The sequence below is a fragment of the Orbicella franksi genome, chromosome 3, assembly GCF_964199315.1.
Source record: "Orbicella franksi chromosome 3, jaOrbFran1.1, whole genome shotgun sequence".
Classification (NCBI taxonomy): Eukaryota; Metazoa; Cnidaria; class Anthozoa; order Scleractinia; family Merulinidae; genus Orbicella; species Orbicella franksi.
Genome location: NC_138147.1, coordinates 22,683,770 through 22,707,500, shown reverse-complemented (window position 1 = coordinate 22,707,500; position 23,731 = coordinate 22,683,770). Strand labels below are relative to the sequence as shown.

Here is a 23,731-nt window from a genome sequence, read left to right as displayed (position 1 = left end):
AAGAAATCACACTCGTGTGCCCATAGTTTTAGGTCTGATTAAGGAGTTCGAACGCTACCACCTTGGTTTTCTGTGAAGAACGAAATCTGGGAATTAGAGACTGTCACGTGATTAAACTGACTGCGAACGACTGGAAGGAATAGATTACTCTTCTTAGTTGCTAGCCTTCAATCATTGCATTCACTTTCATTTTAATTTTCTTTCTTTTCATTCTTTTTTTTTGTTGTTACGTTTTTTATTTGTTTTTTTTTTTGCGAGCTGATACCAGTTTATTTTTTGTTTGATTTAATCTTTGAAAATTTAATTTTACATATTTTCCGCAAAATTATTATAATTATTCGACGTTCCGGAATGTTCCATGTTCCTGGTTTTATCGACGCCTGCTATTTTGGCTAATCGCTTAATCAAATTATATATATTTCATTGAAATTCGCTCTTCCGTGACCGACTTCCGCGAACAAAACAAGATGGACGTTTGTCGTTCATAGATCGACCGCTGTAATGTTTATTTGTCTACCAGTGTTATGATCTGCAAATTTCAGACAGGTAGCGAATAGCGTTAATACTGTCACTTAATTTATCAAACAACCAAAGTAGAAAAGATGGATTTTTTTTCCCACTATGACTGAAACGCAAACGCAATTTTTTCCTCGGCTAATTCAATTCCAGAAATTCCGGGTTTTCTAGCTGAGTTTGAGAATGGCCGTTTTCACACTAGAGACGGATAACCCGTCCATTACGGATAATTCGTCTTAGTGTTAACGGTGCTCATTTTAGACGGATAATCCGTCTATTTTTATCCGTCCGATTATCCGTCTATTTAGACGGATAATCCGTCTAGACGGTTATCCGTCTCTAGTGTGAAAACGGCCAATATTGAGTAAAAAGAAATTTTGTACACAACTAGAAGAGTTGAGATGGCGTCACGTAATTAGTAGTTAATAGAATTTATGGTATTTCCACTTGACTTTATTTGTCAGTCAATGATTCAATTGCCATAAACTAAAGAGGATTGGTTAAGTGTATCTCTAAAACTGTCACTGTATTGTAACTTATCAGTGAAATTAATAACTGAGCCATCTTGTGGAAATAAACAAGCGAGTTAAAAATTATTCACCTGAATCATTTCCTGGAGCACTGTAGTCACCTTCTTTATTAGGGATGTCGTGGGTGTTGCAATGCAAACGAAAAATATACATATATTTATGCTAACTTAAACAAAAAAAAACATTTTTCATTATTTTATCCAGACATTGTTTCAAAAATTGCTTTCATCGGATTGTTGGAGACGAATATTTACTCGAGAGTGACTATCCGCGTCACGCAATTGTTTACATTCCAACGGCGGATTTTGGGCAAAATCTATGAGAAACACAGGCCAAGGCGGGCGGCTTAAAACCATTTGCCCAGAAATATTTTTTGATATCCTAACAGCTGGGTGTATGTTTAACCCGTAGAAAGTGTTTTTATGGTATTTAAAGTTATAGCCCATAGAAAAATATGGCGATGTTTTAATGCAATAATTCGGTTGCAACACATTGTAAAATTTTGCGTGTCTGTTTGATCTCGTTTCGGGCTCAAAACTAGCTTCGATTTATTTTATTTTTCGCTCTGTCATACCACGAAGACCTGAACTAAATATAAAATCCATTGAAAGATTCTCAAGTAGCTGTTCTGCGAAGCGCGAAGCAATCAAATATTCGGAAAATTCAGCAAAACCGAAAGTAGATTTTGAGCCCAATCGGGGCGAAATCGTTTTTGGCATATTTCTACCAAAGAAAGCTGTATTAGCAGAAACTAACTATGGTCCGTTTCTTTTCTTACTAGGACCTATCTATGGGCAAAATACAAGCGAAATCAATTTTTCGACTTGTGCCATTGATAGGCGATTTAGGTCGATTTTTATAGACATTCACTCTTAACGTTCAAACCACCGCGTGTTGTTCGTAACACAAGGGAAGCAAAACACGACAGCACAACAACAGGGCAAGCTAAACTTGTAGGTATCGAGACTAGTTTGTGAAAGACATTTTACGGGTACGAACAATCTTTATTTTATCTTTATGACTCATTTTTTTATTATTAATACTCTATTTTACCCTCAGTCTGCATTTTATCCCTGGTCTGCAGTCTGCATTTTACCCTCAGTCTGCATTTTACCTCCCGGTCTCCAGTCTGCAGTCTGCAGTCCGCAGTCTGCGTTTTACACTGACCGTAGTTGAATAGGCCCTTTGGCCCTAGATTTGCCACTGGAAGGTCACTCACAGAACCCTAGCTTAAAACTTGATTCTCTGCATGCCAAGAATGAATTTTATTACAAGGGTAATAAATTAATAAAATTGATATTCCCTAAACATCAAACCAAAAAAGGAATCCGGCTTCATTTTAGGCAATAGCACTTGGATGTGTCTGATACTTGTTTGTTTCCCCGAGTATAATTTTGACAGGAAAGCGAAACGATTGTGTGAAAGTTAAAAAATATTTGTTTGAACTTTAAGCCTGGTCCACTGGCATTCAGATTGTGGCGAGAGTCAAAATTAAGATTGTGGCTCCAATTCCCCCCAACCCCTCCCCCCCCCCCCCAGAAAAAGCCTGCTGAGGCAGTGGATGTGAAAAAAAATTCCTGCAAGCTGAAAAAGTCCCCCACCCCCATCACCTTTCTAATGGTACGTCCCTTATATGTAGGCTTCCAACAATAATTTTATTATAATTAAGTGATGAGTTTTTTTTTCTCCACTGAGTCTGTGGACTACAGAAACTGGGGACCCCCATTAATTATTAATTTTGTCATTAAATTATGCCAAAAAGTAATGAGTAAGCTATAAGTAACTTATATTATGGACATCATTTTGCCTTCACTACGTGTAGGAAATCGAACACATACGGAAGTTTTGATGCATGTGTGCATTCGATCAGCCAAGCCAAGATATGTTTTGACTGACGTATCAATAACATTACAGCTAAATGGTTAAACAATATATCCTACACACATCAAAGCTGAACACTTAAACCCCTCAAAAAATTGGGTAATAGGGACCATGTATCCCTGGCCATTAACATTTAATGCAGTGGCACTAATGGAATCAACTGGCAAATCAAAATCAATTTAGAGCTTTCTTTGTATGCGGGGCTACTAATTGTTGCAAAAAAAATAGTTCATGTGGTCAAGAAGGGGTTTGGAGGGCTGGAGGTGCTATAATACCAATTTACTAGGTTTCAGAAGAGTATATAGATCTAGTTGTGTTCGTAGAACGCAGTCTTAATGCAGACTTGAGTCAAGTTTCATGGGACGGTTCACCTTCGTACGATCTTGCGACACCGATTTGGACGCCCCGCAGCAGGGGCAAAAACGAATGACATCATCGCAAAACCATGTGCTGTACATTTCGTGTCCATCTGCTACGTCATTCTTGTTCTCTTTTGTGGCTTCTTTCGTTGTTTTCTGCGACGTTTTGGAGTCTTCTTTGAACTGTTTTTTCACTCTGATTGCATTCGACAAAAAAGGGAATGCAGTCCCAGTGCAGACTTGATGATTTGCTTTTTAGATCGTTCGCGATGAGCCTGAATTTTAGCCGCCCCCTCCCCTTGCTAAGCGGAGGAGGCGGCTGAAATTCAGGCTAGTTCGCGATCGCCTGTTTGTTGTTCTGATTCTGGACCGTGAGTGGCTTCCTTTTTCAGGATGCGACATGACGTGCTTTTGTTACATAACTGGGACAACAATTATTCTGTTCACGACCACGACTTTGAATCGCCTTGGCTTTGGGATGTTAACCGTGAGAACAGCTATATTTCAATGGCTATATTTTGAGTACATTAAACAAATTTTGTTGACTTAAATTACTTAGTTCCAGTGGCCAAAAATAGTTCAGTATTCAACGAAGCTCAATATTGAATCGATGGAAGAGTACTCTGAAGCCAAGATCTATAAGAGTAAGCCAGATACAAGGAACAGCAATGTAAATGCTGTCTATTTCTATTCATCAGCGGAAATATTCGAATCAGTTGCCAGTTGCACAGAGTTTGTTTACCATAAACCACGGATAAACCGGCACGTGAGTGCAAATGCTAGCTGATTTTTGTGCTTCCAACTTAGAATAATAGATGTAACACGACTGTACTTTTAAAAACTAGCCTTCATGCTTAAAAATTGCCAGTAAAATGAGATTTTAGCATGAATTTTGAAGGCAAATGTTCTTTTTAAATTTGGCTGCCAGCGGCCAAAATCCCGGAAAAATTGTCAGCTATACAGTCTATACACTGTAATAAAAACCTCTATTCAACGGCCACTTCTATTGAGCGGCCTCGGTCAGCTTCTTGCCGTCCCAAGGGTGATTTTGTTTTGTTTTAAGCGGCCAGATGTCTGGTCCCCCAGAGTGGCTGCTTTTAGAGGTTTGACTGTAACCTACAGAAAAATAGCAGACTTTGTCATTATGTTACATCTGTCTATAATACTTTAGCTGTTCACAAAGATAATGATTTCAGCAACAGACAGCTACAGTATGTAAGTTAATCACAGGCGTAGAAAACGAACGCACTCATAATCTTTGATTACTACTGGTATTTTGTAAATCATACTCCATACTTGTTGCATCGAGCAAGTCTAGTGCAAAACTAATCATTGTCGAGGAAAGGTTGTTGTTATTCATCGTGGTGGATGTAATAATAAAGTGTATTATCGTTTGTCTCACGATGTAGTCACTTGAGATGTAGATCGCGACGTTTCGACTGCTTACTGCTAGTCTTCTTCAGGCGATAAGGTCGACTGATTGCACGGTATCATTTATATCACAAAGGTCGGCTGTGATTGGTGCATTTTGATCCTCCTATTGTTCCATTGTTCCGGCGAGTAGCTGTTCCCTCAGTGGTCCGCTGTTGTACCGTTCTCCTGTTGTTGTGTTTCTTGATCGTGGGTATCCATGCTTCAGGAATTTCAATTCCACTATCCCTGTTGATGTTGTTAGCGTGAAGTCTTATGTGAATAGCTTCCTTGACCCTACGTGTGTACCAGTGAGGATCTCGATCAATAAAGACCGTCAACAGCGCAAGTTTGAGAAACTTTTGCGAGAGAAACAGTCTTCTGTTTCTCCTACAACTTTTGTTGACAAAACAAAATGGGTTATCAACTTGTCATCCAGGACCCTTAACGAAGCTGAAGTGTCTTTACTCAAGAAAGGTCTAAATTTCGCCGTGACTCCTACAAGCGTCCCAGCCACCGAGATCATCGCCAAGATTGAGTCAGCAGTCAGGCCACTAGATGCGGAGCGAGCAGACACAGTCAGGAGATCCGTCAACACCATCCTTTAACAGGCACAACCACCCACGCCCAACATCACGAAGGAACAGCAGGAGGCTCTTAAAAGCTTAAAAGAGGACAACTCCATCATGGTCCTTCCAGCCGACAAAGGACGCGTCAGCGTAATCCCGGACGCTGACACATACCACGCAAAAATGTCAGCGCTAATTGATTCCGGACCGTACCAGCTGCTCAACAAAGATCCGACACACCGCTTGACCCGGAAGCTATCTGAGAAGCTGCTAACCCCAAAACGGAGTGGACACATATCAGAGGCGGTTTATAATAAGATCAGACCCCGACACAAACAACCACCTAGGATCTATGGTTTGCCGAAGATCCACAAGGCCGACACACCGCTTAGGCCAATTGTGTCGTGTGTCAACACCTTTGCATACGACCTGTCTGCTTTCTTGACTAACGTATTATCTCCTCTTGCAGGTAACTCGAACTTCACAGTGAAGAACTCAACTGACTTCGCCTCCACCATCGCCAGTGAAGAGATCCAGGACTACGAGATCATGGTGTCTTTCGACGTAGAGTCACTGTTTACCAACGTACCGATCGAGGGCGCCGTACAAGCCGCGCTACAAAAAATGGAGAACGACGCAGGCCTGGCTGACCGCACGACACTTACACCAGTTCAAATCGCGGACCTCTTGGATTTCGTATTAAGATCTACGTACTTCCAGTACAACGGATCGATTTACGAACAACGAGACGGCGCAGCCATGGGGAGCCCTGTTTCCGCGGTTATTGCTAATCTCTACATGGAGATATTTGAAGAACAAGTAATAGAGTCCGTACCTTGCAAGCCTAAGATCTGGAAACGCTACGTAGATGATACTTTCACCATCCTGGATCGGGATAGAGTTGACGTCTTCCTGCAACACCTGAACAGTCAACAACCATCAATCCGTTTCACCATGGAGATCGAGAACAACAACAAGATGGCCTTTCGCGACACGTCAGTTCACAGAGAACCTGATGGCCGCCTTACCACCAGTGTCTACAGGAAACCAACACATACTGATCAGTACCTAGCGTATGATTCACACCACCCTCAGTCAGTAAAGCGCGGTATTGTGAAGTGTCTGTACGACCGGGCTAAACGTCTCGTGACCAAACCAGCAGTAATCGCTGGAGAGGAGAAACATCTGTCATCTGTACTAACGGATATCCCTCCTCTTTTGTACAGAAGATCACAAAGGCACGAACGACCCCAAGAAGAGAGCCTGTCGCGGAATTTAAATCCACCGCCGTTTTACCTTATGTCCAAGGAGTTTCGGAGACTCTCCGCCGCTGCCTAGAACAACAAGGCATTCGCACCGTCTTTAAGTCCGACACGACACTTCGGTCACACTTAGTGCGACCAAAGGACACCGTCAACCCGGCTAAACAAGATGGTGTTGTCTACAGGATTCCCTGTGAGTGAGGCAAAGTCTACATCGGGGAAACAGGGAGATCTATGCAGGAGAGGATCAGAGAACACGACAGGGATATACGACTCGCCCGTACCCAGACCTCCGCCGTTTCTGAACACACCCACGAGACCGGCCACTATCCTATCTGGAATGAGGTCAAGTTTATTGATCGAGATCCTCACTGGTACACACGTAGGGTCAAGGAAGCTATTCACATAAGACTTCACCCCAACAACATCAACAGGGATAGTGGAATTGAAATTCCTGAAGCATGGATACCCACGATCAAGAAACACAACAACAGGAGAACGGTACAACAGCGGACCACTGAGGGAACAGCTACTCGCCGGAACAATGGAACAATAGGAGGATCAAAATGCACCAATCACAGCCGACCTTTGTGATATAAATGATACCGTGCAATCAGTCGACCTTATCGCCTGAAGAAGACTAGCAGTAAGCAGTCGAAACGTCGCGATCTACATCTCAAGTGACTACATCGTGAGTCAAACGATAATACACTTTATTAAAACTAATCATGTACTCGACATTTCGATCGAATCAGGGGCACCCAACGGATCGTTTCGTTAAATTATCTGTTAAAAATGTCGTTTTGGGTACCGAAAAAAGGTCAGCTATCACTATCGAGAAAGCGATAAGACCTAAGGTTTTTGGGAAATGGACAAAAAAAAGCCCTAATAAATTCGAGAATACTCAAGTTCTCCTAGAATAACCGAACAGACAACTTTTTTTTTAGCGCAATTTAAAGTTAACCTACAGAGCTTTAAAATTACCCCAGATAGCCTAAAACAGTGTTTAAAAGCATTCCAGAGCAAACGGTCGTTGGGTGCCCCTGTCGAATGAATTCAACAAGAACAACAAAAGCAAACCGAGGAAATTTACATATAAACACAAATGCATATCACTGCATCCGAGTATCAAACAGCAAATCCCGTCTCGACGAAGGATGACCGAATGAAAGAAATGTTACAGAAAATTCGTTTAAGACTGATCATTATTCCCGGTAAGGTCCGGTAAAGCCAAGAAATGCATTTAGAAGCCGGAAAACGTCCAAAATCTCAAAGACTTGCGGTGTTCACGTTTACTAATTATTCGCGCTAAAGCGTAATTTGAATATTATTTTAGCCGACGGCTTTGTAGTCATTTTATCGACCGTAGCTTAAAAGAAATTCAACCAAGCACTTTACCAAATCCAATAACTTGAATAACAAAACGGTGAAGTCTCTATACTGTGTAAGCGCAATATAACTCAATCCATATGCCATCACAGCTTAATAAATTACGAACGTCAAAAGCTGTCAAACATGGCAAATCATGTCCGCTTTTAAAGCATTAAATGGTTTTATTTCTTCCGACCGTGAACAGAAGAAGAAACTGTCGCAGTCTACGAAGCGGCTGTCCCTACTGACACAACGAGAACTTCCAAGGCGCCATTTTGAAAATCGTCGAGGAGAAGGCCCTGGGGACGAGGTTGCTCTTTTCGCTCGTCTTCCGAGGCATGCGCTACTTGCGGCTCGCGGCTTCGCATATCACGCCCACGCGCTCATGACTGCCCACTTATGTTGCGTTCATCTTAGAGTCCTTCCCCACGGATTTTCGAGCAAAAGAGAGTCTGCTCGCATTCTAGACATCACAGCGCCCACATAGGTATCCCAAACAATAAAATTTATCTCTTCCCCTAAAAAGTTCTTTCCTTAAATAAAACATTTCCTAATGGGAAAATCTATAACGTCACAGGCTTATAGTGCACTGTTATCAGCGAATGATGACCGAAGACCGTCGTTTTCACATTGGATCCAATCATTGTCTTGGACGTGGTCTCCATGTTGTATTGCCTTGATAACAAAAGAACACAAACAGAAATAACGCATCAGGTTTAAGATGCAAAATGCGATATCAGTAAATCCAGTTTCATTTGAAATGAAGACAACTTTATCAAGCCTCTTCCTTGGTCGCAACCAGAGAGAAGCTTTGATAACATTACTCGGTGGTAAGTTAAGTTCCGAGTCTGGCATGATGTTGCTAGCATCCACCTAGTAATCTTCGAAAAACGAAGACGGGCATTTGATTTGTGGGACGATCATGATGATCGTTCATCTCCGCTTCCATTCATAACGAGGCAACGAGGACGTTCAGAGTCACCTTAAATTTTCGAAAATATTAAATGCAGCTCAGACCAACGTGGTATCTCATTAATATGGTAGCCTAATATGCGAAGATGATAACTACAATGGGAATTTGTGATACCAATATTCTAAGGTCATTTGATGCTTTCTTTGCTCTCGAAAACCACATAAGACAAAAAATAAGCATTTTATTCACCCCTCCCGTAGGGTATGTGATGAAAACAATTCGGCTGAAAATAATTCGTGTTACGTCCCTAGGATTCACAGCAGGTGAATACATCGAAATACATCACAGCTGGTCAAAGGGTGAATAACAGAGGCCAGCGTGTAAATCACAATCCAGATCGAAAGCAAACTGCACTATCCACTGGGTAGGGCATCCGTTTGTATTTGAACAACCGGACCTTTTCAATCATTTCCGTCACCTCCTGGAAATACCGAAAACCGCTGGTCAGGCTCAAAACATCGAAAATCCTGATACTTTGCCTGAAGAACACTTTTAGAGAACTATTTAACAATTAGACCCGCAGCCCGCAAGGGCTACGGGTCAATAGCCCATGAGGCGAAGCCGAATGGGTTATTAACCCGTGGCCCTTGAGGGCGAAGGGTCTAATTGTTTTAGTATCACCCAACTAGTCGGAGAGAAAAGGCAATAATAAAGTTAGCAAATGCAAGTTGAAGAAATATTTATTTGGGAATAAAACGAAAGAAAGCGTCACGCTCGATTGCGCCAATTTCGCTACTCGAGGACTATTACTAATAGTCCTCCAGTAGCGTAACCAATCACAATGCAGAATTTGCATTAGTCTACTAGTTGGGTGATACTAACTTCGAATATACCTTTGTAACTTTCTAAAATTTTATAGTTTTCAAGAAATTCGCAAAAATAGAAAAGACGAGTTTTATTTCATTGATTATACATAATTTAATAACGAACATTGGCCATATTCATGTAACTGTTAAAGAGGGTAACTTTTCTAATTTCTATCAATGGGACTGTTCAAAGTTCTGCAGTCGTTTGAAGGCTTTTTCGGAGTTATTTGTCTCTAAACAAGCGAGTTGTGGCAAGGGTATATTCGAAGATAGATCACTAAAAGTATTCTTCAGGCCAAGTATCGGGATTTTCGATTTTTCGAGCCTGGCCAGCGCTTATGATCTTTCCAGGGAGTGACTCTCAATTCGTTTCACATTCTCATTAAATAAGGTCATGACTGCACCGGTATACAATGTACTTCGCGGATAATACAATTTTGTTTTAATGTGTCTATAACGTGAGTGGTTGGCTGAAATTTAACGACAGGAATAAGGCCTCGTGGTTTGTGTTAATGTGCGCCGGCATACCAGTTTACTCTAATAGTTTACTCTAGAAAGCGTAAATTCCGTGACACTACGGTCCGTGCTACTGCGTACTCTATGGAAATAAAAAGGAGTTTAAAGACCACTAGAGGATTGGGTTTTAAGCTGTTTTGTCCCACGACATCCGTGGCTGTTTATGGTTAACTCTCAAAAATTGTCATGACAACAAGTAGCACTACTTTATTCTCAACGGGACTGCGAATGGCGGTAGCCGAGGCACGCTTATCCCTTATGGTGATATTTGTTTTATTACTGTTAGACTCTGTGAGACTCCGAACCATGGTGTCACAGAACGTTCACTCTCAGAGTTACCGGGTTGTGCTAAATGACTCCACAGTTTCAGCGGTCTAGTTAACACCACCATTCGAGGGTACAACCCACGAATATGGTGGCGTGGATCACAATAGTTCTGGACCTCTGGTAGTATCCAGGCAAAAGAATACTCGTGGAATAATTGATAAATGAGTATAGATTTAAACAACACTCTTGATCTTGCAGCCTGAGATATTAACATGTGCTGGGACAATAAATGCCTTTCTTTATTATTCAATGCTGTATTTGCAACACAGGTGCTGACAAGAACCAATTAATTGTTAAATACATATTAGTCAAGCAGAAATCTGCAGTTTCCCTGATGTCCTGAAAGCGTTATGCCTTGTCACACTGCCCGTAAAACGGAAAGCGTTCACCAGATGGAACATTTGTTTGCTGGATTCATTCTGGACCCAATAGGACAATTGTAAGCTGTGGCGAACTCTTTGGAGTTTGACATCTCTCCGATAACTCTGCAAAGAAACGTCGAGAAAGACAGTGGTAAATTCTACTGTAGCCAATTTGATTTACCCGACGATAAATTGCTGTGGTTTTGCTTCAATGTAAAGCCCTCTGGTTGGGAAGAAAAGATTACGTGGTATCCCAAGGGCGTCTGGTGGTTTACTACTTTTACTGCGTGTTTTTGTTATTGCTTTAGTGATAAAAACCGCTAGAAAACTGCCTCATCCGGCCCTCGGATTCCGGTTGCGTTTAACTGATAATGAGGTGTTAAATGGTGCTCATCTATGAAATTAGGAAAGCAGCCGCTTTGCGTTCTCGAGAACTGAGGCTTTTTCCAATTGTAAAAACTGAAACTTTAACATGATTTGACGTTATTACACCCTTTAGCATCGTTTGGTGTTTTTTAAAAGCTGGGAGTATCATGGTAATGACTTTTTGTCGGTGAAGTTGAATAAGAGGGCAATGCAACCAAGTGAGATCTTTACGCATAAAATCTCATTTACGAATCTCACATTTATCTAGATCTCTTCAAGGTCCTTAAGTGTACATGTCGGTTTAAGAGCTAGCTCTGTCTGAATACGTACCGAGCCACCGATTAGTTAAAGAATGAAATACGAAAAATTGACGAACTATTTCGCCTTGCGTTTTACATAGGACGGCCAGCAAATTTACCAAAATCTAAAAAGCAAATTATCGTTCCGTTCATCAAACATTTTGTTTGGCAACGTATATGTCAGAGATTTCATATAGAGCCGTTCAGACGTAGACCCCCACGGAGAAGACGTGCTCAATCGTTTCGCATAGTTTGTTGAGTTATCACTGTAGTCAGGAAAGAACTCAGGATGATGTTTTCACATGGCCCTTCGAAGCGGATGAGAAGGGAAGCTTTGTAAAAGGGAGCGATGGAAAGAAACACAAAGAACTCTTTGAGCCATCACACTCTGGCATTTCTATTGCGAGAATACAGTATTTGTATAAAGTTAGTCATTGGAAAGGGTCGTCATTATGTCGCTGCGCCTTGTTAAGTCAAAGAGAGTTCGCAGTGGACACATTGTACAAGTACGACGAGTAATAAACGAAGCAAACGAGTTGGCAGGGAATTACGATTATCAAAACCCCGAACACCGAAGTCGAATCTAACATTGCAAATCTACCCTTGCGAAGAAGAAGGAAATAACCGCTGCTCTCAGTGAAATTATTTGAACCATATTAAAGACGAAAACATCGAAGTAGAGATTGCCGAGTCTGAATTTACGGATGAAATTGACAACTACTTCACCATACTCGAAGACACCAGGCGCATGGAAACTAAGCAAGCTGTAACTCCCGCCATGTACGCAAGGAACCCCTACTCAACGAATTGCGCTCGTTTCGCTCGATCTCAAAGTCCTATCGCCCTGAAAAAAGTCAATTCGCCCGGACCAGCAGTTAGTTTCACCGAAGTTTTTTCATACGATTTAGAAAGCAATAAATGGTTAACTTGAACCAAACAAACACTTTAAGACCCTTTCTGACCTAAACTTATCAAACCTACATGTGTCTACTGTGGTCAGCATCACCAATCCGTTCAATGTTCCATTGTGAGGAATGTTTAAAAGGGCAAAGAAATTCTGCGGAGTGTTGATTGTTGTTTCGTTTGTATCAGGAACAATCAACAAGGTAGAAATTGGCATTCGGGATACTGTTGCAGTAAGTGCCAAGGACGGCACCACTGAGGTACCTCTGATCCCAGTGGGACACCTGCAAGTCCAGCTGCCATGGAAAACCAGAGAAGAGGAAGAGTAGTCGGCAAGGAATCGTCCGGGGGAGTCAGGACTGACAACCATCAAGCAGGGTTGGGTCTTACCCAGTCCATTATCAAGTGCCTTCCTTAAGCAGCACCATCAATCGGACAAGTACATATGCCATGAAATGCCAAGTCACAAATCACTCTTCTAACCCAGACCTGCAGGAAAGCAAGGTTGAAAGGTTTTGGAGGCTGGAACGTCTGGGGATATAGTTCCTTATGAGGGCAGCATTTATGATCATTTCCAACAATGGATACGCTACCAAGAAGTACAAGGCAAGAAGTACAAGGCCAACCTTTCCTGGAAAGAGTCACAACTCATGCTTCCTCACAATTGGAGGCAGCGTGCCGAGTGGTTAGAGCGCCGGGTCTGAAATCAGTAGGTCCCGGGTTCAAATCGCGTTCTGACCGCTAGCTGATGTTGTTCTCGGTAGCCCCGAGTTCAACTTCTCGACTGCGCTTGTAAATAGCCAACTGGTTTGCCTCGCGTCATTTGGAATTCTTAATCTAGTTATGTTTATTCGAATATTTATTTATCATTTTTTGTTTACATTGGTCCTGAAAAGCCCTAGTAGGGAGTGGCCAATTAAGTATACATACATTAATTAAAGCCTCGGCAAGTTTCGCTTGGACAAGCTATATCGAGAGCTCGAAATCAAATGGATAGACAACACTGAACTTATCAGTTTGGAATGGCCTGGTTTTGTTGAATTCAGGTCTTTGTTAAGGGGTCAGGCAGATATTTATGATGACTGTCAACCAATTTTCATCCTAACTTCATAAGACGAAAGTTCGTTCTGCGGGGCAAGTGGAGTGACTGAAAGACAAGCACTTTCTCACAAGTCAACACATACCTCTTGTATTACGGAAGATGGGCAGGAACACCAGGTATCTCCTTTGTTCCAAATTTAAAGTTCTAAGCGTACAGGAACGTTTCACTGACGTACAAAAACATGGTTTGGGCTTTCGTGGCCACAGTACCTTGGTGTAGCATTTTTTTCAAAACAAAAACGGTGTGACGTTAATGGTGTGCGTGGTGTACGTGGTGTACACAATGCATCAGTACAAAACTTAAGGAATGTCACTTCAACCGAAAGCAGTGAAGAACTATCTGCTATGAGGCCCACGGTTGTTTAACAACTGTGTCGGAACTTCCATGCAATTTTAAGAAGAAATGGCTCCGTTTACAGGAGAAATCGAAGCAATGTTTACTTAAGTTGCCGTTCCAGAAAATCAGTTCGCCTGTCGTTTTCTGTGACATCGAACCCGTGGATCACAGACGGAATTCTACCAGTAGGTACAAAGCACAAGAGGTAATAAACCACGACCCTCGCAGTGAAGCAAACTATTTACATGAATGACTGTTCTAAGTCTGTTAAATCAAGTGACAAAGTTCTGGAACGACAAGTCACCAAGTGGAGTCGTGAAAATATCATCCTACCTGTATCACACCTGCTCTTGGTGCCAATTTGGCTGCTGATTCCCATTGTATTGTCTACGAAGTTGTGAAGAGGAAAAGAGACGACTTTTGTTTGAAGATTCTGTTACAGACTTAAATCAAATCAAATCAAATACAGGAGTTGTCCAAATGGCAAGTAAGGCTGGACGAAATTTCACAATTTCTTATCCTCCGATTCTAGAGTCACGCACCTGGCATACCACCTGTAATTGAGCTTCATGTGCTAGTTAGATGTGCATTTGTATAGCTCAAGAAAACCTTGAACATACCAAGATTATACATTGTAGGATGCTGTCTTGAGTTCAACCTTATCTCCTGAGCTGTAGTAATGAGGCAACATGATTGCATCAGTTACTCCACCTTTTTGGACAGACAGCAGCACTATGTTTCATAGAATTCGTGGATTGGTGAGGCGCCACAGACATTATTGCCCCCCAGACTGGTGAAATCCTTAACAGAACTGAACTCAGGCAACGGAATCACTGTCCGAGAGAGATGTTGTAAGCAGAGGACAATCAGTAACATGATTACATCTGGGAGTCGTTGGTTAAATAGTCCTACCTTCGTACTGCTACCTAAAAGAGATAAGCAAAGAGAAGTTGCATGCCAAGCAATCCGATTACGACCCACATGGTTGGATTGGAAAGAAAGATTCAAAGAACGAGTACTTTTCTTCAGCTATGTAGTCATCTCTGACAAAATTGCTTACAAACTGGTTTCCTTGTCTGGTTATCTGCCACTGTACACAGCTGAAATCTGAACTTTGTCTTTTCTCTTTGTTGGGTGAAGAGGGTGGCGAAAAAGCAAGCGAAAATGCTTGTTTCAGTGAAACAGACTGGAGCGTACATGTATGATAAGATACAAATTATTGATCAAAAGTTTCTGGCCCATGTAGAACTTCCGATTTGAGAAAAAAGGAAGCGCTATTGTGGAAGACCATCTTAGGCTTCGATGGACAAAGTTCTGTTTTGACTTTTTCCCTGAAATCGAGATGTTTGACTCATAGTTCAACTTTAAGATCATGCGAAATGCTTCGTAGAAAGCCATTTCGGCCGAAGAGAAATTAGAGCAGTTCAAGAGACCTAAAGAGAGAAATTGAAACAGCAGCGCTAGCCATTACACTTGAAAAACTAAACAGCTAATGCCGAAGATGAGGGTGAGTTAGATTGAATAAAGACTCATTTTTATAAACATCTGTATTCAGACAAAGGAAGCGATGGGTCTACCATCGAGAAACCATCTACTGAGCCAGTTTCATTGGAGAAGGTAGTTCAGACCCTGATGGCAGGTGAAGGGGAGGTAACGGAGAACCTTGAACCATTTATGTCATACAGCCAAGTCCACATCCTAAACGGCATGCAGACCAACAGCGTTTATGTTGCATAAAGTTGCCCTGCAAGTGCTCCCTACAAGAGTGGAGGGAAAAAACGCGAACTCAGCTAACACGAGGGCGTTGCTTGATACGGGAAGCACGGATTGTTAAACCTATCACTGTAAAACCAAAGTCGGCTGAAAATAGTCTAAGATCTCGAAGCTTTAAGAGCTTCTGCCTGAGAGACCGGGGCAGACTTGGAAATGAAGGTCGGCCGATCTCGCTTAAAATTGGTACACAAAGTCGTTATGTGGACTTATGTAATATGCTAAAGTTTCAGGTTCAACGACCTTCTTTTAACCGAGTTCTGGATATCAGCCCCTCAGGGGTCCCCAGAGGCAGATTTTTAGTGTAATTTTGGCCACTTTTCAATCTCTCTTTTAGCAACGTACAATTAATTTCAGACAAAACCAAAACCATATTTGTAATGCCCTATCCTTAAGCTTCAATGGATAAAAACATTAGCTCACGGGAATTTTTCGTGAGCCTGTGGCTGTGATCGTAACTTGGTCCTATTTGAAGCATATGGGAAGCAACCGGAAATGGTCTGTTTTTCAGACCGCATATTTTCCATGCCCAAGTTTTATATCGTGAAGTCTTAGTATCCCTGCAAAGTTCAGTCCTTAGTTTAGTAATACCAAGGAAAAAATACTAAGGTTGAGGATTTTTTACTAAGAAAAAGCTTACGAGTAGATGACTAACCAGGCCACTTCCAGTTAAAGTTTCAACAAAGCGTGTCTGTAAAAATCAGCCATTTGATTTCGATTAATACCTTTCTTTTCTTCTAAGTTGTGAATTAGAGACTCTGATCATGAAGTTAATTTTAACTGAAAAGACTTACCGTTAATCAGAAATTTTCATGTGATTTTTTTAGGACCGATCAGATTTCGGTCTGGCGGCGGTTATAAATTCTGTGGAAGAAGTCTTGAAAATTACAGATAATGGAGTCGCTGGACTTCTTTGCTGAAGAAAAACAACTTATCAGTCACTCTAAATGCAGTCACAACGTCTCTCATGACACTACTTGAAAATCTCTTTGAACCTTAAGGAAATTTCGAATATATTTATAGCTAATTGTAAAATTAAATGCAGTCTCACTATCCCAGTCTATACGTAAGGTGTCTGGATAAATTCACTTACTATGAATACTTACTTGGCTACTGGTGTAGAGGCATGCCCCTTTCTTATAATCCCTTAAAAGTGAAGCAACATTTAAAACCTTAGCCCCGGCGATAAATTGATCGTGAGTGCGTCGTTGCGAGTAATGAAAATTCAGGTTGATTCATACCGTACGTGACGAGTTCACGACACGCCAACTTATCTGAAGTTTGCTGGCTATGATTGTCTTGAAATTCATTTTTTTCTTGTCTAGATTTGTCTCCTTGATACTACAGAGAATAATTAGGTATAGAACTTGCATGAGAACCTGAAGAACGAATGGATATGTTACAGAATATTTATTCATACCCAGTCCCCCGGTGCAAACGGCCTTGGTATTATAAATTGAGGAAGTCCAAGATGGACCGTTTTCCCTGCCAAGTCGCTGAATGTCTGACTAAATTACCAGAAAATAACTCATTGGCACACTTTCCCTTTCTCTATCGGGATTTTCCTTTTGTTGCTTTCTCAGTGCACAGAGATCCAGACTAAGTCGTTGTACCGCATATATCCAAAGATAGAGCAGGGGAGGAGTAGATTTTCCTTCAAAGACTACTGCTTATAGCACCCTAGTTGTAGGATTGCTGGCCCTTAACTCCGATTTCCATAATAAGAAGCGATAATCCCCAGAACGACCAGTATGCTTGGTGTAGGTGGTATGGTAAGTCGTCACAAAGTCCAGTGCGTCATGCCTGCTGGAGCTTAAATTGGTTATTGCTCTTCTTCCTTGGACAGGATGATAATCACCGGCTTTCATTTGTGGAGAGAGTGGAGAGAGACACTGTGAAAGAAACTTGCCTTTCCCAAGACGACATGACAACGCCCTAGTAACCAGGAGCGCTCGATCCGGATTCCAGCCCGCTAACTATTAGGCCGCGATCGTGCTATGTGCTAGGCAGTTGCCAGTTGTGTATAGAATCCGAACGCGTTACTACGTTAAATGTTTACTTCAGTGTCGTAAATTGATAAAATGCAACCGTGAAATGAATATATGGCCAGCACGTGGACATCTTGCTGGCTGGATTGTTTATTTACAAGAAAAGAAACTATCTGCGATCAATTTAATTAAACTTACTAAATCAATTCAGTCTTTAAGCGAAATTGTTTCATTTGAGTGTGCTTGAAAGGCAGAGGAGCGAAAAAGTCTGGCTATTACAATTTAGTCTCCTGGAAAACTGAAAACATGATTATACAGTGTCCCGTTTGGAAAGAAGATGACATATGCGGGGCACGAGATAACAAGCCACCAGAGCCTGATGTGACTCTCCCATTAGCGACGTTAGATCGAGATGTTGCCCAACTGCTGGTCAAATTAAAGTGGGCACTGGTGGTAATAAACTGGCCACGTCCCATAGAGTTGACAATTTCCCTAAATGGAAGTTGAAATATGAATTTAAGAAGATTTCCCACGTCACCGCCGAAAATTCAACCGTTTGAGTGACCAAAGTGGGCCATGTCAGCACCCTTTCCATCAAGGAGAAAAAAGAAATTGAAGACATCAAAGAAGGTTACCGCTGACGTTTCAGATAGCATATTTCAGGCGTTCAGCATTGTAATACCTATTGCATCCATAAATATCCAAGGTTAGAGTGACTGCATGCATGTTCATTAGACATAAATTTATTTTGCACGTTCAAAGATTTTTTTTTACACGCCTTAATGTCTTTAATTCGTTCCATTGGTTCAAGGATCGTTGTTCCATCATCATCTGCATACACATTTGAACAAAATATCTCTAACTTAAAATTGTCTACCAACCCACAATTCAATTTCTAACATTTTCGACGCCATAGTGGATGTTGTTTCACTTGAAAAGTCGAAAGGGCTTGGAGATGAATTAAGTAGTTTCACATGCCCAATATTAAATCACAGCGGAGATGCTTCGCGTGTCATGCTCAAACAACGTAATCTCCTGGCGAAAATAGGAAGTAATTTGGCCCTCTATTGTATCACGAGGCTTACTTACTTGCAATCTCTATCGTAACGCTGGTATTCTTATCTAGAATCGATACCAAAGAGGAGCTAGGACGGAAGCTTAAAGGAAAGCACCTCTGGGTGCGTCACAATTAAGTCGGAAATTTCGGTACCACTAGTCACACAGGGTATTTGTGATCTTCTGGCAGGGGATAGGAGAAAAAAAACTCACGGCTTAAAATTCTTACTTACTTACTTAATCCTCTTCGTTCCTAAGTGGAACATAGGTCCTCAACTAGCGCGCGCCACCTAACCCTATTTTGTGCAGTGCCTTTTGCCTCATTCCACGTAACATGCTTCGCCGCCAACTCTGCCATTCTCGTGCGTCTCCAGCTGTTTTGGGGTCTCCCTCTCTTTCGCTTCCCCTGTGGGTTCCACTCTAGTGCCCTCTTGACTACGTGTCCATCTGGTTTCCTCAGTGTGTGGCCGATCCAGCCCCAAGCTCTCTGTCTTATCTCTTCCTCTATCGGTCGTTGCCCTGTTTGACTCCAAAGGTCCTTGTTGCTGATTTTTCTAGGCCACCAAATCCGCAAGATGTTCCTCGGGCTCTTATTGATAAACACTTGCAACTTCTGCTCCAATCCCTTGGTCAGCCTCCAAGTTTCAGAACCATACAAGAGCACCGCCTTCACATTTGCCCCAAAGACTCTCAGCTTGGTCTTGGTTGTTAGTGCCGTGGATCGCCATATTGGTCTCAGCATCGCAAATGCCTGTCTTGCCTTTCCAATTCGTGCCTGAATGTCCTCGTCAGTGCCTCCCTTCTTGCTTACAATGCTCCCAAGGTATGTGAACTCATCCACTTCCTCAACCCGCTTCCCAGCTACCGACACAACATCACCACGTTTGGTACCAATACGCATCAGCTTTGACTTGGTGGCATTGATCTTCAGGCCTACCTTCGCACTTTGTACCTCCAAGGCTCGTGTCTTATCCCTCATATCCTGTATTCTGTGCGACAGTAGGGCCAGATCATCGGCAAAGTCAAGATCTTCTAATGATGTCGTAAAGGTCCACTGAATACCTCTTTTCCTGTCAAAGGCTGTCCTCGTCACCCAATCCAGGGCGACCAGAAACAGCAAGGGAGATAGCAGGCAGCCTTATCTTACCCCGGTCCTCATATCCAATGGTTGAGTCTTCTGTCCATTGTGTACCACCTGTGCGGAGAAACCCTCATAGAGAACTCTGATGATGGTGACTATCTTGTCAGGCAACCCGTAGTGCCGCAACAACCTCCACAAAACATCTCTACTGATACTATCGAAGGCCTTCTCAAAATCGATAAAGTTGATGTACAAGGAGGACTGCCACTCGATACTCTGTTCTATAATAATCCGCAGTGTTGCTATTTGATCCGTGCAGCTTCGACCTGCTCGAAAGCCCACCTGTTCCTCTCTCAGCTTCTCGTCCAACGCAGTCTTGATGCGCTCCAGGATCACTCTGCAAAACACCTTACTTGCCATGTTCAGCAACATAATGCCACGCCAGTTTTTACAGTAGCTCAAATCACCTTTCTTGGGCAGCTTGATTAGCAGACCTTTTCTCCACTCCTCTGGTATCTTCTCCTCATTCCATATCCTGTTGCAGAGGCCCAGAAGAACCTCCTCTGATGTGTCCCCTCACGCCTTAATTGCCTCTGGTGGAATATTGTCACATCCTGCAGCCTTCCCGTTTTTTAACTTCTTTATAGCATTCTTGATTTCAATACGTGTAACGTGACCTGTCCTGATGTTAAGCTCGTCATTTGGCTCCACCTCTAGCGGGTTGATCGGCTCCTCATGGTTAAGCACTGTTTGAAAGTGCTCCCTCCACCGGTGCATCTCCTCCTCTGCTGTCCTGAGCAACACGCCTGCCTCATTTCTCACTGGCTTACAAGTATTCTGGATCCTCCCACTTAACTTTCTAGTGATCCCGTACAAAGTCCTTGCATCACCTCTCTTTCCAGCCTCCTCAGCTCTCTCAGCTTCTGCTTCCACATACGCCCTCTTGTCTCTCCTACACCTCCTCTTCACCTCCCTATTTAACTCTTGATATCTTTTACTTGCCTCTCTCTTCTGGTTTCTTGTTCTGGCCATGTTTATGGTGTTTTTTGCCACCTTTCGCTGCTCGATTAACTCCCAAGTCTCCTTGCTGATCCACTCCTTCCTGTTTGCCTTTGCCCTACCCAGCACCTGCTCGCAGGTCTCCACATAACCTTGTTCAATCTGCCTCCATTCATCATCCACTGACAGTTCCTCCTCCTCCATCAACTGCTGCAGACCCTCAAATCTGTTATGCAGTGCTAGCTTGAATGCGTTCCTAACCTCCAGATCTTTCAGCTTGCTGACCTCAAAACGCACTCGGCCACTATCCCCCTTTCTCACTTTGGCAATCCTTAGCCTGACTTTTGCCATCAACAGGTGGTGGTCTGACCCAACGTCTGCTCCACGCATCGCGCGAACGTCCTGCAGTGAGCTCCTCCATCTCTTGCTAAATGCCAGGTGGTCGATCTGATTCACAATACCACCATCAGGAGACCTCCATGTCCGCTTGTGACACTCCTTATGGGGGAACAGCGTTCCACCGATTACCAGTTCATTTGCCTGACAGAAGTCCGCCCATCTCTCACCATTTTCATTCATCTCAGCTCTTGCTCCATGTTTACCCATCACCTCCTCTCTGCCTGTGTTATCCATTCCCATCTTAGCATTCATATCTCCCATGACGATCTTCACATCTCTACATGGCACCTGCTCCAAAACCATCTGTAGCTGGTCGTAGAAATCATCCTTCACCTCCTCCGTTGCCTCATTTGTTGGGGCATAGCATTGCAAGATGGTAACCTTCTGCCACCTCGAGTTGAACCGGGCTCTGATTATCCTCTCAGACACTGGCTCCCATTCCAGCAGACATTGTGCAGCTTCTTTGGACAGAATAAAGCCAACTCCTCTCTCATGATTTTCACCTTCATCCATTCCTGAGTATAGCACAGTTTCGCCTGTAGCTACCCTCAACTTCCCACAAGAGTTCCATCTCATTTCACTTACTCCTAGAATACTAATACCATACCTCTGCATCTCCTTGATCACCTGTGCGCACTTACCAGTCTCAAACATTGTCCTAACATTCCATTGCCCGATCTTCACACACGCTTTTGGCGACAGCAATTTCGTCGGCGGTTTATGCGTCATTCGCTGCTTCGCACGTTGTTCCAACCGGGTGTTAACATCTTTTACCCCTGCTTCCCGATAGGGTGCAGTGGTAGTTCTAGCTTCGGTTTCTGTAATAAATAGCATTTTCTGGGAGCGGGTTATCAGCCCGCCGCCCAACCCCCAACCTGGAGGACCAGGGGCTGTTCTTCGTCTGGCCTCTACCCTTCGACCAATCCGGCATGGTTAGACCTGCCAGGGAACAAAGTCCCCGCCGGCGCAGCTCTCCGGGTCATGAAGACACACAAGCTTCACCACCACGGCAAGGTGTCAGCCCAAGGTGAAGGCTTAAAATTCTAATCATGGTGAATAGTCAGCTATGAAGGCACGTGACGTTAGAATGTCATAAATTTCAAAACATCCATCATATTGAATCCACCGGTGTGGATTTCATGACTATTCCATGAAATCAAAATATCGTTTTTGTCAGGTATAACAAAATTAAAAGAGAAGAGAAAGGGCACTAAAGGAATTAAAAAGGTGCAAGGTTTGTCCCAAGAAACCTTGACAACGTCAATAAAAAAACAGAGAATCAGATGAGAAAAGTCAAACTTAGGGTAATTATGCCTGACAAAGCAAGGTTGCCATGGAAACAAGGCAGAGTCCCATAAATAAGGCTTTTTTTTTCTCAGCTTTTCCCACCTAACTTATACACTCAGTAAACAACTTGTTTCATTGTATTTTGATTACTTTTCTTCTTATCAACGTATAAAGTTTCCCCTCACCTTCCAGTCCCCTGGGTACAGGGTACAAATGCTACATAAAATTTAGTTTCAAATCCGTCAGTAGGAAAATTAATTTCTAGTTTATGGTTTGAAAATATATATTTCCTTTAAATAATTTACTTTGGGATCATTGATTGTTTGTTAATTGTGCAGCTGGTGTCTAAAAATCTCTCCTAAAAAGTAATTAAGACAGGAAGTGCGTAGTAAGTAATTTCTCTAAAAGTGTTTCGTAGTAAAAAAGCCTCAACCTTAGTATTTTTTCTTGGTATTACTAAACTAAGGACTGAACTTTATAGACTTCACGATATAAAACGTGGGCATGGAAAATATGCGGTCTGAAAAACAGACCATTTCCGGTTGCTTCCCATATGCTTCAAATAGGACCAAGTTGTGATCACAACCACAGGCTAACGAAACATTCCCGTGAGCTAATGTTTTTACCCATAGAAGCCTAAGGATAGGGCATTACAAATATGGTTTTGGTTTTGTCTGAAATTAATTGTACGTTGCTAAAAGAGAGATTGAAAAGTGGCCAAAATTACACTAAAAATCTGCCTCTGGGGACCCCTGAGGGGCTGATATCCAGAACTCAGCTAAAAGAAGGTCGTTGAACCTGAAACTTTAGCATATTACATAAGTCCACATAACGACTTTGTGTACCAATTTTAAGCGAAATCGGCCGACCTTCATTTCCATGTCTGCCCCGGTCTCTCAGGCAGAAGCCCTTAAGAAAACTGAACAATTCTGTCTCCCTAGTAGAGCGTGACTATGAGGTCAGAATGTTGGGTAAGCACAATAGTCTGTGGTTACAACACAACATCATGACTGCCGTGGCTGTACTTCCTTCTCTGAAAAGAAGGCTGTGTACAGATGAGCAGTTGCACTGCAGATACCAGAACTTTATGAACAATCTTTTGACAAAGGGATATGAAAGAAAGTTGACAGAAGATCAGATTGTGGTATGAAGACCCAGGAAGTGGTACCTCACCACTCTACAACGTCTTTTTTGTGTATACCAAGAAAATACAAGTGACAAGTGTGATATTCAATGGTATACCCAAGAGAGCCTTGCATAACT

The 23,731-nt window shown here is 42.4% G+C and overlaps 3 protein-coding genes across 3 annotated transcripts in view; 1 reads left to right on the top strand and 2 right to left on the bottom strand.

Annotated features, from left to right (window-relative positions):
• The window catches only part of LOC145482695 (uncharacterized), a 64,078-nt gene extending 56,807 nt beyond the window's left edge, over positions 1–7,271 (top strand). The window contains exon 2 of the mRNA XM_081461335.1: positions 5,210–7,271. Within this exon, the coding sequence (XP_081317461.1) occupies positions 5,383–6,603 (1,221 nt within the window). The 5' untranslated portion in view covers positions 5,210–5,382 and the 3' untranslated portion in view covers positions 6,604–7,271. The remainder of the gene's footprint in view (positions 1–5,209) is intronic.
• Positions 1–23,731, bottom strand: part of LOC145482722 (ATP-dependent DNA helicase Q1-like) — a 361,760-nt gene that overhangs the window by 276,418 nt on the left and 61,611 nt on the right. The window lies entirely within an intron of this gene.
• LOC145482674 (endothelin-converting enzyme homolog) overlaps positions 9,765–23,731 on the bottom strand; it is a 237,657-nt gene continuing 223,690 nt past the window's right edge. The window contains exon 19 of the mRNA XM_081461309.1: positions 9,765–11,005. Within this exon, the coding sequence (XP_081317435.1) occupies positions 10,906–11,005 (100 nt within the window). The 3' untranslated portion in view covers positions 9,765–10,905. The remainder of the gene's footprint in view (positions 11,006–23,731) is intronic.